This window comes from Tachysurus vachellii, chromosome 5 (assembly GCF_030014155.1).
Source record: "Tachysurus vachellii isolate PV-2020 chromosome 5, HZAU_Pvac_v1, whole genome shotgun sequence".
Taxonomy (NCBI): domain Eukaryota; kingdom Metazoa; phylum Chordata; class Actinopteri; order Siluriformes; family Bagridae; genus Tachysurus; species Tachysurus vachellii.
The window spans coordinates 19,559,197-19,574,201 of NC_083464.1; the positions used below are offsets into that span (position 1 = coordinate 19,559,197).

The 15,005-nt window shown below is 36.3% G+C and overlaps 2 protein-coding genes across 2 annotated transcripts; both read right to left on the minus strand.

Annotated features, from left to right (window-relative positions):
* Positions 1 to 1,942: 1,942 nt before the first annotated feature.
* On the minus strand, positions 1,943 to 4,135 carry mcl1b (MCL1 apoptosis regulator, BCL2 family member b). Its single transcript, XM_060870243.1, has 3 exons — positions 3,640 to 4,135; positions 3,036 to 3,286; positions 1,943 to 2,791 (listed from the first exon to the last, which is right to left on the minus strand). Exons 1-3 carry the CDS (start codon positions 4,019 to 4,021, stop codon positions 2,675 to 2,677), a joined length of 750 nt encoding a protein of 249 aa, XP_060726226.1. The 5' UTR covers positions 4,022 to 4,135; the 3' UTR covers positions 1,943 to 2,674.
* A 2,471-nt stretch (positions 4,136 to 6,606) lies between these two features.
* ensab (endosulfine alpha b) lies at positions 6,607 to 11,710 on the minus strand. Its single transcript, XM_060870244.1, has 3 exons — positions 11,519 to 11,710; positions 9,209 to 9,331; positions 6,607 to 9,047 (listed from the first exon to the last, which is right to left on the minus strand). The coding sequence occupies exons 1-3, from the start codon at positions 11,570 to 11,572 to the stop codon at positions 8,874 to 8,876; spliced, it is 351 nt and encodes a 116-aa protein (XP_060726227.1). The 5' UTR covers positions 11,573 to 11,710; the 3' UTR covers positions 6,607 to 8,873.
* Between the last annotated feature and the right edge of the window lie 3,295 nt (positions 11,711 to 15,005).

Here is a 15,005-nt window from a genome sequence, read left to right on the forward strand (position 1 = left end):
CATTTCAAATGTAGATTAAAAACTCATCTCTTTAGTCAGGCTTACACATAATACATCCCTTAATAGTGTGCACTATTACATCAGACTTGCACATTTTATGAACAGCAGATATGTTAATCCCTCTCCACTGCTTCTCTCTTTCTACCCATCCTGAGGCATCCAGACATTGTACCAGCTCCGATCGTCTTCTGGGCGATGAAGATTTTGGACCTCCACTGAGATGAGGCCGACTCTGTGAGAATCCTGAGACACCTACAGATCTACCAGCTCCAGTTGCTCTCTAATACTAAAGAGGAGATCTGAACTCCATGTGATCCTTACACCAATACAACATTTGTTGACTGTATACTTATAATCACACCCTCCAGTGTCACCCATATGAGGATGGGTTCCCCTTTGTAAAAAGAGAAAAGAACTAAACAATAGTTCTTTTGTAAAAAGAACTATACAAATAAACTTGAATTGAATTGGTCCTCCTCCTGTTCATTCCAGTGGTGATGTCTGACTAGCTGTGTGGTGGAAAATGTTGAGTAGAGCCCAAATTTATGCAAATTGTGCACCTGCCACACTGCATTTAGCCAATTAGGAGAGACTAGACACAAAATGACTGAAGGCAAAACCGGGAAACAGGAAAATTAATTTTAAACCTTGAGCATTCAGTACAATACCTTGTATAATATTAACAATTACTTAGGCTACTTGCTAATGCTGGCTTAGTAATTTTATAGTGTAAACAGTAACATTTCTTTCTATTCTTTAAGTTATTTAAGATATATATATATATATATATATATATATATATATATATATATATATATATATATATATATATAAAACACTATATATAGATAGTGTAATTGTATATCTTTTATACTAAATATGTATACATATAGTGTTAATTCAAGCTTGTTATCTAAATCTTAAACTGCATGATTGGCATGTCAGGAAGTGAAACTTAAAAACATGTGCTAAAGCCACATTCCACTATAACAGCCAGAGGTTCAGGAAAGCAAAAATGTAAATAACTTAGATTACGAGTTTCACATGAACGGTGATAATTGCTATACCGCCCAAACATTTCATTTAACTGACTTCAGCTATGCTTCCACCAGCATAGTCCCTGTAGGCATAGTCCAAAACTATGTTATTTCAAAACTCCACTATTATACCCCATGTTCTTTTGCAAACATATTAAATAACAGAGTTAATATATGCCATTTACAAACACATTCGATAATATGGGATAGTGGATAAAATCTGTGTGAATTTGGGTGACATGTATTCTTTTAGTACTAGGTAAAGAACACCATTACTGAAGAATGCTGGATGCTGTTCTGGTTATAAATGTATATTAAGACTGAATGAACTAAAGCAGCTGGGTGCTCAGCTTTCACCAAGGTTACCTGTTGGTGATTGGTGAACATTTGAGAGTAGGATGGCTCCTAATGCCCTAGTGTGCTCATTTGCCACAATGTAATAATAGCTTTTCATCCCCTGAGTGTAGCATGAGTAACATGGCAGAGTAATGCAAACATTATACTGAAATACTACACTACAATACACCTTTCCTTCCTTCTAATGCCAGACTTTAATACTGCCTAACCAGTCTAGCTTTCTGGCTTCAACTTGAGAAGGAGGAAATAAATGTTTTCTTTAAATGTGGTAATCATAAAGAGCTTGATTACACAAATCTGTAGTTTAAAAACCCACACAAGAATTAACTTTCTTAGTTTTGTAGTACCACAGTTTTGGTCAGCTGGTTAGCCTGAGACTTTTTATTGAGTAATGGTTATTTATGAAAATTGGTCTATGAGCAAGTCCTGATGTTCCATATACGGGACTTTCTGATGCAACAAACACGCCTGAGGGTTTTTAAAACCTAAAAAATATATTTAGAAAAAATAAGTTTATAGGACAACTCAGAAATCAGACAAGTGTAAAATTATAGTTGAAAAATTACAACAGATTTATTGCTTGTTCACTATCTGCAAGAAGTCCATTTTAATGTGAGAACAGAAGATAACTGGATGAACGTGCTGAAGAAAAATAACTACCTCTGTGTGCGCTTTGCTACAATTTCAATTTAATACGAAAACAAAAAAGAAATGAATGAATTTGGTTAAAGTGTCAGAATGTCCTGAAGTATGAATATTCTGTAATGTCCTGTGAGTAGAACGCAGGCCTCCCTAAAACCCAATCTCCAAGCAAATAATGGCACCAAATTGTTTCTACAGAGTGAAAATCTACCTAGGCCAAGCAAACTTAAACTGTGTAGTTATATGTAGCAAGCACCTTCAGCATATTCTTCAGGTTAAACAAGAACTATGGCCTGAGAAAATAGCTCCATATAGTCACAGTACCACAATTGTGCTCCAAAACATATTTGTAAATAATAAATGTTGTCTTGAAAAAATGGTTTGTACTCCATTTGATAGTTAACAATAAAGTGAAAAAGAAAAAAAGGAACAGAAAATCTTGCCTGGGCAAAAATATGTTTTGTGAGATCAAATAGTGTTTTAAGAATAATTTTAATAAAAAAAATAAATTCTTCATGAATAAAATGGCAATCAAATTTTATACAATCCAGGTTTTTGGATGGAATTCTTGATAGTAGACTGTTAATGTCTTTTTACTGCTTTAAACCAAAGTCCAAAGTCAGCCAGTCCAGTGGAACTTATCTTGTCATATATGCAAGAACAGCTCCAATTCCTGCCACAGTAACAAAGGTTGTTAACGCGGTCCTCACAGAAGATTCAGCATCAGGAATGTGAAAAAACTCTTCAAAGCCATCCTGAATGGGGAGGGGAAAAAAACATTATTCATAAGTCCCAAGCCCAAAAAAAAAAAAAAAGCGGAAATGAAAGGGTGTCTGTTTAGTTACACAATTGTACCACCCAGGCGGCTGCATTCCAACAAAGTGAGTGTGTGTGCAAGAATATCCAGAGCTTAAATGGGTGTACTAGGAAGGACAATGGCCTTTTATCATTTACGCACATTTCTACATGATTGAAACTGTGTGTGTATAGCCAACTCACCCATGAGTTATTTTTCAGAAGCCACTCCTTTTGATCATGCATGAGAAAGGACGAGAGCTCTTCCGCCACAAGGCTTACACAGTCCCCTCGTCCAGATTCCTTCTCATACCGAGCCACAACTGCACCAAAAGCGAGTAGGCTGGCAATGCGACCCCAGTTTGTGATGCCATCACTGAAAAGCTCCTTGGCCACTGAACTAATCACACTCATGTCATGTCCTCGCTTGTTCAAATTCAGTTTTACAAGCATACCTGGGTCATATAAAAACACAAGTCATTAGAATTAAATGTAAGACAACTTTATAAATAGAATACAGTACATATACATAATATGCTGGCAGCAAGAACAAAGCTACCATTAAAACAAAATTATACAATTCATTTATATCTGGGTTTAGAAACATAACCTGGATAATAATTGACAAGGAAATTCTAATATACAAATAAATCTATCTATCAAACGTGTGTGTAATCAGAGTGCGTAGAGGAACTAAATTTAAATAAGCAAAACAAGCTAGCTGAGAAAAAAAAAAGTCCCTATGAGTCCTGTGACCTTGCCATATCAGGAAGAAACTAAATTTTTCTCGACAAACTTTAAACATTACCTTTATATACGATATCGTGCTTGACCAGCAGATTGTCTACAACACGTTTCATAGTCTGTAGAACCTTATTATGACGTCCACAAAAGCGAGAAGGTGAAGTGATTAGTTGTAAGAAATCCTCGATGATCTCTTGTGTGTTATGTTCCAGGAAGCAGCCGACGCCTGGAACTTGGTCGGAGTCAAACTCGGGAGAAGTTGGTAAAGAACCATCGGGCAAACCGCGCTGGTTTTCTGTAGAAATCCCTAAATTCAGTGTCGGTCTAACGACAGCGACGGGCTTTTGTTCTTTGTACCCAGATGTAACATTAGACACGGTTTGAACCAAATCTTCTGAACCAATCATTGTAGCGAGGTTTCCACATTTAAGAATAGGTACGCACATATTAAAGCGACTTTTGAAAAGAATTGTAAGAAAACGTCCCGATAATAGTTACATTTTTGCCTCTAAACTGTCGTGTTTAACACGGGCTTTCAAGTACGCGAAGGCGAAAACGCTTCAGAGCTGCAAGCACTTTTATTCTTTCACGCAAGCAGGAGTGGCTAAATGCTGCACACGGCACCATGCGGAAGTAAGAACTGGCTGTACGTATCAACAAGCGTGTGTCACGTTAAACTCGTCAAACACGCACTTGTCGCATGTGAAACCACAGGCCGTATATAATATCATAAGACCTTGCAATAAAAAATATTATTATTCAAATCTAAATAATGAATTAATATCTTGACCGCCATGTTGCTCGAGTATCCTTGTCATGAACATTTATGTTTTTCCTGCTCTGGCACTTCATCAGAATCAGAATGAGGTTTATTGGCCAAGTGCGTTCACACACAAGGAATCTGGTTCCAGCAGTTTGTGACCCTCAAAAGTACAGATATAAATAACACTATACATGTAGCTTGGACTATACAAGACAAGACAATACAGACTATATGAGACAATACAGACTATGTGAGAGAATACAGATGATGTGAGGCAATACAGACAGTATGAGTATTAAATAGGAATACAGAATATATGACAGATCAGTCATGTACATCAAGTGTGAGAGGTGCATGACAGTGCAAATAACAGTATTGTGTAATATTTTGTTTTGTACAATATACAGCAGCAGTAGTGTGTAACATATACGGATGATGTGATGACTGGCAGTTCTGATAATGCAGTACTTATAGATATAAAGCAGGGAATATAATGATGGTGAGTTGTTCATTATGGTGATAAGGGGCCTGGGGAAAGAAACTGTTCCTGTGTCTGGCAGTTTTGGAAATGAAAGTTCTGTAGTGCCAGCCAGAAGGGAGAATCTGAAAGAGGTTGTGTCCAGGGTGTGCAGGGTCAGTAGTGATTTTTCCTGCCCGGTTTCTGGTTCTTGTGTCGTACAAGTCCTGGGGAGTGGGCACAAAATTTCGCTTAGTGGTTAAAGTGTTCGACTACTGATCGGAAGGTCATGAGTTCAAATCCCAAGTTCTGGGCCATTGAGACCCTTAACCCTCAGGTTTTCAGTTGTATAATTTGAAATAGTGGGGATATGGTGGCCTAGTTGTTAAGGTGTTGATCAGAAGGTCATGGGTTCAAATCCCAGGTCCACCAAGGTTCCACTGCTGGGCCCTTGAGCAAGGCCCTCAATTGCTCAGATGTATACATTAAAGTAGTCACTCTGGATAAGGGTGTCTGCTAAATGCCGTAAATGTTAATGAGCTGATTAACCAGCTTTGTCGGGTCCTGACAAAACAGTAAAATGTGCAGGACCAGGATTGGGAACCTATCAGCTATTATATAGGTCACAGTATGCCACTGTTTATGTTGTCTTCTAATGGTATGAGTGTGTGTGAAATGTTGAGTAATTTATAGTGTGTGTCCCAAAAGTCTCCACACACAAGAGTAGTGAACAATTTTACATTTTCCATTACAAAAAGTGTAATTTAGGGTTAAGGGCATTGCTCAAGACCCAAAACTCACATCTTAACCACTGAACTACCACTTCCACATATTTTATGTATTTATATGTTATATAATTTGAAAACATACTTTATACGAGGTTAAATATTTTTAAATGAGCTTTAAGCAGAACGTATTGAAGTCATTTTCATGACCGGATTTGGAAGCTGTCGGTCGCATGGTTGCGAAGGAAACACTATACACACGTTTCACACGACACTTAAACTGAAAACCAAAGCTTGCGTGTGTGTGTGTGTGTGTGTGTGTGCAAAGAAATTGCAATTGTGTAGAGGATGTTTTGTAAATATAGTAAAAAAAAAAAAAAAAAAGGTTAATTTCCCTTCTATTTGGGGACTTTTGGGAATCCTGTAATTTTGTTTTCCATGAGTTTGTTTTCTAAAACTTCACATCCGGATGCAGACGCAACCTTTCGACAGGCCATGACATGTGTGCGCCCCCTAGTGACACCCACACGCATCTACTCTGTTGTATACAAGCTACATAACTTTACCATACGTTTCTCTTTACGCTTCACAAAAAGGTGTTGGGACAGAGAAAAGACTGCAGCATGCAGTGCATTGATACCCCAGGGTCAAGCTGAGGTGTGTGTGTGTCTCTGTGTGCACCGCCACGGTGTGCTGGCCTTTCTCTTCTTGTTGCAGATCATTTACCCAGAAAACAAATCATTAATAAACCTAACATCAATGCTCTGGGAGCACAAGCAAGAGACACACCAAAAATACGTGTTATCATTGCATTCAGAAATTCTTTTGTTACAAAGCTTCTGAGAATCAAAACATTAGCACTATTGCAATGTTACTTACAAAGTAACTAACTTATTTGTTTTTACATTTTTGCATGGAATCCAAATTTTTTTTTCTGAATTCTGTTTTAAGTGCAAAAGAAAAATTCACTGACCATTTGCCACTTTATTCTGTCTGTGTCTAAATATGTGCATTGTTTTCTAAGAACTCTTTCTTAGACTCTTTCCCATCTAGCACTAAGCATATTTAAATGAGATATCCACACCATTTCAATGCAAAACTTTATTCCAGACAATAATCTTAAGCCTTTTCCATCTTTTAGATCTTGAACAGATCTTAAGATCATTACAGTCCAGGACAAAGCTCAAAAGCTTTTTCCTGCATATTTATCATTTCTCAAAGCCATTTCCACAGTAGTCTTCTTAAACCATAAATACATTAAGGTAAGGTGCATGCATGTCTGTCTGTGCACGTACAGCACTAAGTACACAGATACACACAGTAAACATTAGTTTTTGGAACTCCAAAATGTTCAAGCAGTGTATGGGGCAGTTCATATTAAAGCTGTGGTGAGTTGACCTTTTAATGCAAAATGAAATATTTGCATGAATCTCATTACCCAGCCCCATAGCTCTCTCCTTGTTTTTAAAGCAGTATTTCCTAAAGAGCCTTTCCTGGCTATCTCTTATAGAATTCAAACAAAATACCTGACAAAATATTAGAATAAAGGTACTTGTGTCATTATTATACAAATATACACAACTTGGGAAAGTTTCATCATCTACACCTTTATACAACTACATATGCCTAAACAGTAACCCATTGTGTTTTCTAATTAACTGAACTCATAGTATCGTAATGAGAAAAATTATATATATTTATGGGGTTCTTACAAATATTTCATATTATTAAGTGGAAAACGTTGCAAAGGAAGCTGTTTAGCAAACAACTTCACAAATGAAAATGTTAACAGGAAACCTGTAAAGTGGACATTAGAAAAATGAAGCTATGTGGTTATGAAAACAAATACAATTATTAATATAAATGTATATCTATTTACAATTTGAGATCAGCTAAAAGAGGTTATGGTACAACACTGTACATAATACATTATTCACAATAAACACTCAAACAACATTCAAACGTAATCATGCGCAAAATGCGTACTCAATTTTGCCTGAAAATGTTCTCCAGCCAACATATTGACATAATTCTTACTGTTATATCTGTCACAGTCATTCATATGGGTGTGAGACACTGACGATTTTAAGAAAGTATTCCACTCAATATGCCGGTTATGAATATGATTATGTTATATGATTATGTATGTTATATTAAGTCCCTGAATAGTTTTCAGCAAAATCTGATTCTCCTTTACGTTACTGACAGAGTTGCATCACGTCTGTAAATGGTTTGTAAATATGAAATCATTTAAATGGGATTTAAACTTCTAGAGTAAAGGGAGTCTAAAGTTGTAGCTTTCTGAATTGGGTGTGTTCGGTACTGATGTCATTACAAACTAAGATTAACATCATCAAAGCCTAAACAGAATTATCCTGTAGATCAGAAGCTAGCCTTTCATGAATAGGATGGCAGACATGTCAACACCAGGAGAATGAACTGCATGAAGAATTCTTACCTGAATACACCTACTTAATTAAATTATTCAAATTTATATTAACACGTTTAATGTGCTTTTCCATATGCCTGTATATCCTGTTAGTGTCTCCGGCTTCACACACACTAATAACGCAGACTGAATGATTGTACCTTGGAAACTCCTGATGTGCATCATACTGGTGGAAAAAGTAATCAATGTACACTTACATTTATTACCTTAACAATTATGAGCCTGAGCTATTCCGCATCATTTTTCTGTACAAGGCTGCATGGTTTGACTAAACCACATCAAATCAGGTGTCCTAAAAATAATGTTCTGTGCCTGTTCAGGTCCTTAGTTGAAGCAATTTTGATTATCTTGAGACACAAATTTAATCATTTTTGTCTATTCACATTCGAACCCGAGCCTATTGAGTACTGAGAATTTCATCAGACCGAGATGAGAAATTACAGACGTGGCTAACATGCACTTGTCGCCAAAATAGCTAAGCAGAATGTATATGCTTTATGACAATCTTATGCTACTAATGCCAAAGAACAAAAAGTATAATTTCTATGAACCTGTAAGTATGATTCATAAATATTAAGGGATTAAACTGGCTGTGACCCCCACAATTTTAAACTAAGAGCTTGATCTCATTCCTGTAGAAGGTGTATAGATCATAAAGTGCATTAAAAGGGCCATTCACCTTAACTGGCCCTTAACTGATTCAAATGATTGCCCCTAAACCAGATGTCTGTGAGACAGTGTGGTGGATCAGGCAAGAGCTGTTGAGAGGGGATAGAGGTGAATTAAAAAAAACCCAAACAAAATAAAATAAAAAATAAAAAACAAATAGTGCACAACCCCAATGGAGCTCTGAAGTCGAGGAGAGAAATTTTGGGAAGGCGTGGGTCAGGGTCTGAGGTAGTGATTAGCCAACCAGTTTGCTTGTGACTAAGGAGGACTTTCTTTGTGGCAAGTCCTGCGGAGTTGGAATGTGATCACCGGTGACGATACTCTTTTCTGGACCAGTTGCTGCTGGTAGTTGCTTATTCTTCATCTTTGCCTTGGCCATGTTGTAATCACCTGAATCAAAGTACTTTTGCTGAAAGAACATAAAAAAAGAAAAAGAAAAGGAAAAAAGAAACATTACACTTCATTACCAGTTTTACCATGTGTGAACCCCCATTAGTAAGTAAGAACAAAGTAAGTAACAAAGGAAAGCAACATGCCAAATTATATCTCTAATGTCATATAGACACCTACTCCTTTCTGAAGTCTTTTCATCAAAAAGTCTGATCCTCCTGGCTTCTGGCCCAAATTAGGATACTTGGCTTTAAGTTTGGCCTCCTCTGTTCTCACAGGATTTGAATTTGGGTCCTGCAATTCCTGCACAAACAAAAAACAAAACCATGGTGGAATGCAGAACGTGGCACATGAACATGAATCCATGAACAACAATAACAAAAAAGAGCGTACACGTGCTTTTTGTGCACGTGTACTCTAAGCTGAAGAAACTTGATCACATGGAACCACGCCCATGCCTGAAACTACGCCCATGCCTGAAACTGACAGCTCTTTCATGCAGTAAAGAGTTGTGACAGGCAAAGAAGACAAAGTCCTAGTCTAAATTTATGTTAGAAATATATGTAAATGTTTATTTATACATTTAGCATTTAAATTATTGCTGTTATCTAAAGATATTTAATAAACATGCAGAACTATTTTAGCAGAAAACCTGATCAACCTGACAGGAGTCACATGAATTTGGACTTTACATGACTGTGCATGTTGCATTTCAACAGAAACTAGGTGTGCCCAGAAAATGCACCAAACAATGCAAGTGATAGATTAAGTCAATGTCCAAACTACAACACTATCTCTATAACAGTGTACTACATATCAGTAACTTTCTAGCTTACTGACCCTAAATATGACCGATCCAATTTTTTTAACAACAGCACCAGAAAAGATGCCTCTATAAACCTGTGTTTTGCACAAATAGCAAAATATATTCTTTTTAGTAACATTACTAAGTTCATAGAATCAAACCACCTACAAAACATTGCACTGTTTTGTTTTTTAAGGAACATTAACACATTGTCACAAGGTTTAGTTTAGTTGCAACGCCCCAGACAAACAGGTAAAGCTCAGGCAATCCATCTGCACACCAGTGTCAGGAATGATCTGAAACACCCTGCCAAGAACTTATGAGTCATTGCAAATGTAGAAAAAACAAACCATGTAGGCTGAAGCTTTATGCCTGCAAATAGAGTTATTTTCTATCTTTATATTGCATGGACAAAAACAGAAATAACTTAATTCAAGATTCATTTCACATGAACATACACAACGGTGGAAATTCCCATTATAACATGCATGCAGCTATATACAAGCCCAAACACTGTGACTGTAGTTTACTGCCAGAAAAACAAGTCCTGCCTAGCAGCTGCCTACTATACATGCTAAACAAACACTCATTTCCATTTAATACTTTCCACATAGTATTAGCTTGCATAGCCTTGTTAGATGAAGTATGCATTGTTTCCTAAAAAAATCCTATTTTTATTTTTTTTAATATGCAGTGTTGGAACAGAGCTGTCATGTCGTTTGTCTTGTTTTGGTCATTGTCACATTCATTTGCTGCCCTCTATTGGACAAAACACTTACATAGTAGTGTGAGGAACTTCTGCAATATACAGTAACATTACAAACCTTTAAAGACTGCACTATTAAAGTGTGGATTAACATTTAACTAAAGCTTGGTCTCACCAGATCTACTAAATCTACTACTATTAAATGAATCAATAAATGTTTCAGATGATCTAAATTATATTCTGCTGTGGTCTTTTCTTAAGTTCTTGCCTTATAAGTAGCATTAATATAATCTCAGGATATAATCGCTACAGATTGCTGTTTCCCTTCCATTCATTGTTGGGCCTTTTGCATGAAACAGCATAATAACAGTCGTGTTTATCTGAGCGTTTTGGTTTGTTTTTTTTTGCAAGAATGGGGGAATCCTAATGCAAAAATAGACCTCAATGCAGCTGAAAGACACACTGTAGGTAGGAATACTGCAAAATTCAAGCAGCCCAGCCCTACAGGCATGATCACATGCATGACCTCTCCTTTTGTCAATACAGCTAACCAATTGAGAACCAGGACAATATGATTATGATATGATATTTATATATATTTATGATACACTAGATTTGTCACACGTTAAGATCCTGCTATAAAACCAAGGCCTTTTTTTGTCAGAGCTGTGGGCTCAGAGATTTAAATGGTGCTGTCTGACTACAGCGGAAACTCGCAATGCAGCAGCCCTGTTGACATCTGAAACTAAACTCACGAACCTTAGTTTGTTTTAACTCAGCAAACTCATATACGATACATTTTTTTTGAAGACCCGTAACCCGTGCAAACTGATAACCACACGAGTCACACAGTTTCAAGATGTACCGTACAGGATACCTAACTAGCTATAGCCGTTGTTTGCTAACAGACACAACAGCTTAGCCTAATCAGTGCTAGCTTATAAAACATAACAAGGTGACTAGCCTCCTAAACGCTCACCTGTGTCTCACCGCACTCTCCTGATAACGTCTCGGTATCCTGGTTATCTGACATTGCTTGCCAATTTCTATAGAACACGACGTTTAGGATGCTGTAGCGTTCTCCAGAATGTTTCGCCAGGCCACGCTGTACTGAATGCGGGTAACCGTGCAGCCTTTCGCCAGAGAAACTAGGCAATCCTCTCAGAAATCAGTATGCGCTGCTATTACATACACGGTGGTAACTGTTACCTGGCAGCTCAAAACAAAAAGTGGACATAGTAATGCAAATTCACCCTTTTATTATTATTTAGCTAGACAGTCAGGTTGACCAGCTAAATTGGTGACCACGTTATTTCTTCAAGCTATGTTTTGAGACATGGTGTCCAGTAAATGTGGTGGTGTTTGACCTGTTTGAGCTGAATACAGCTCTATCTGGTAATTGGTGACCATTCTCAAGTCAAGTCAAGACAACAAGCTTTTATTGTCATTTCAGCCATATATAGTGCAAAGAGCAAAAAGTGTGCAAAAACAGCTTGTAAACAGGTTGATGGGTGTATACTGGAAGTGTGTGTATTTGGTGTAGGTCTGTGCAGTCTATACAGTTGATGCGTGTGTGTGTTGTGTTCAGTAATAACCTTATAATAATAATATTATTATTCTGTTCATTTATCCTCACTTGTTGGTCTTGTAATGGACAGATCAAACGTGCAATATGTTTTACCAAAACGTGGTATTAAAATACAAATGGCTTCCATTCTGTGGGCTCTGTGGGAATGTCTTGAATGAAAATTTGTTGATCGTGACTTTACACATTGTTGATCGTGACTTTAAGCTAGTTCAGCTTCTGCTGGGCAGGTTTGAAGTTTTTCAGGTTTTGCTGGACCTGGCAAGAAGTATTTGTGGACAGTGTCACACCATGAGTTTCAAATTTGCCCCATTTTCTTTTAAAATAATATTTTTTATTTGACAGAATGAATTTAATCAACTTTCCTGTTTCCACTTTTCTCTTAGGAGGTTTTGTTGGAGGCCACCTGGTGGCCCTGGGTCCCTTTGCCACTACGAATTCTGCATAGCTCCTATAGGGGAACGACAATAAAAGAGTGGACCTTTTTATCAACGAAAACACTGATTGTCACAACATTTGATGATATATTTCAGTTGGTGCTATTGATGTTCTTTTATTATGCCAAGTTTTGGTCTGAAATATTGTCCTGGATACAAATTCTACTGTAATTATCATTTCAAATATCTGTCATTGTGTTTCTGCATTTAAAATACTAAGGTGATTCAAAATAAATGTTACTTAGACAAATAAGTACCTGCATAAATTAATAGCCTTAAATTTACTTTGTTTCTAAGTCAATAACAAAAACTGCATTTTGCTAGAAATGTTTTAAAAAACATTCCATATCATCTTAATAGTTCTGTGCCGTACCTGACAATCAATGGGAGAAAACCCAGAAATCCTGTCATCCAAGTATACTGAAAATTTGTATTGCACCCACCCCCACCACTATCCCCTAAATACAAATTCAACCCTTCATTAACTTGCAAATTCATCTCCTGCACATTTTGGCACAGTAGTAAAAGTAAGTGCCTTAAAATTGTATACTAATAATAAATAATGTGAATACAGTAACATTTATTGATGAATAGAAGGAAAACAGATTTTAAAAATTAAGGATCGTTGTTAATATTATAGAAAAATATAAAGGCAAAACAACATTGCGTCAGAGATATTTATTTTCATCATCAAAACCCAAACGTAGGCAGAAAGAAGACAGACTACAGACTAGAGTGAAATAGTCCAGAATATAAAGAAAAACTCCATCAGTTCTAATTCAAATTTGTTTGTATTGCGCTTTTTACAATTGACATGGTCTCAAAGCAGCTTTACAGAACATAAACATAAAACAAAAGGTTAATATAAAGATTACTATAATGCAAAATTTCAAGATTAATATTATATATGTTTAAATGTGTTTGTATTTATCCCTATTGAGAAAGCCTGAGGTGACTGAGGTGACTGTGGGAAGGAAAAACTCAATGGATGATAAAGGAAGAAACCTTGAGAGGAGCAAGACTCACAAGGGGAACCCATCTTCATTTGGGGCTGAATCCTTCAGAGTACTTTTTACACATTCAATAGTATAAAATGTGACTCCCCTGTCTGTCTGTCTGTCTGTCTGTCTCCCTGTATCCTGATTGGCTGTGTGTCACCATAAAGCTGGACATGAAGAGACACACAAAGACATCTTGGCCATATAGTGTATTATCAAGTATTCATTTTCTGACACAATAATCATGCTTTTATTTTTTTGCGTTGCTCTGTAGCTTTATAGTTATGTTGCTGGGGAGGGTTTGCCTTCAGGGATTTTGGAGTGGAATCAAAAACAGAAGTAAAAAGGGGGGAAGGGTCTCATAAAAAGAAGGAATAAAAAAAAAAGTGAAGAGGTGGTTTACAGAGTTGAAACCTTTTTGCTCTGCATTCTGCATGTAAAAACTTGTTTGAAACTCTGCCATGCTTGCCTAAAGAAAACTCTGATCTCTTTCCTTTTCTTTATTTTTGTAGCTTAATAAAATAAAATGGCAAAAGTAGCATGTGAAAACATATTTTCAATAACAAAATAGAGTATATAGAGAGCATGTACAGTATATGTAAATATATGTAAATATAATATATGTAAACCTAAAAAGGAAAAATTCTCATTTTTAATTTGTTACTTATTTGTTGTCAGTTAAATCTGTTTATCAATCTTGTAATAATTTATTGTAATATTGTGAGATGAAATACTAGATGCATATTCAAAATATCTAGCCATCCATTTATGCATGCGTTTATCTGTTATTCTCTTACTGTGATATCTCAATGAATGGTTGAATGTTTTCAGGATTTGTAATGCACTATGAATTATTTTGGAACTGACCCAAACTGGGCCAGGGTCACAGCAAGGTCAAATGTTTGAAATAGTTTTTCTTTTAAAAACTTTCTCCATATTTTAAGTATTGTTTACTATATTTGTATTTGAGGCATAAAAAGTAGGAAATGTTTAGATCACAGAATTATTTGGTCACTAAATGTTTTTCATTAGCATTGTTGTTCTGTGTACTAATTATGCTGTAGTTTTGCAGCTGAAATAAATTGTGGTTAATGGCATTCAGTTGCATTGATTGAGCACATTGAAAAGTATTTTCTAGAACAGCATCTCTCTCCCTCTCTCTCTCTCTCTCTCTCTCTCTCTCAATCTCTAATGATTTGTATGCTTAAATTATTCAATATTTTGAGGCATGACTGGGGCTTGGCTAAGGAGCATAGCAAGCAGGCACACATTGAAGTTCCTGCTTTCCTGTGATAGCAAGAAATTGGCAAATATTTATTTATTTCAACTTTTGTCACTGTTCTTCATTTAAATTTAATTTGTGTGTGGTAATATATTATAAATAGGTAACTGTTGAACCTCTTCATTGAATACAATACAGTCCTCTTTTTTCCTACATATTTAGTG

What these genes read in the sequence shown, in the direction of transcription:
- mcl1b (XM_060870243.1), bottom strand. Translation starts at nt 4,021, where the DNA reads ATGTGCGTACCTATTCTTAAATGTGGAAACCTCGCTACAATGATTGGT. An exon ending in GCACGATATCGTATATAAAG is followed by an intron (nt 3,287 to 3,639) that starts GTAATGTTTAAA and finishes TATATGACCCAG; the next exon opens with GTATGCTTGTAAAACTGAAT. An exon ending in TTCTGAAAAATAACTCATGG is followed by an intron (nt 2,792 to 3,035) that starts GTGAGTTGGCTA and finishes CTCCCCATTCAG; the next exon opens with GATGGCTTTGAAGAGTTTTT.
- ensab (XM_060870244.1), bottom strand. Translation starts at nt 11,572, where the DNA reads ATGTCAGATAACCAGGATACCGAGACGTTATCAGGAGAGTGCGGTGAG. An exon ending in GAGAGTGCGGTGAGACACAG is followed by an intron (nt 9,332 to 11,518) that starts GTGAGCGTTTAG and finishes TTGTTTGTGCAG; the next exon opens with GAATTGCAGGACCCAAATTC. An exon ending in TGAAAAGACTTCAGAAAGGA is followed by an intron (nt 9,048 to 9,208) that starts GTAGGTGTCTAT and finishes ATGTTCTTTCAG; the next exon opens with CAAAAGTACTTTGATTCAGG.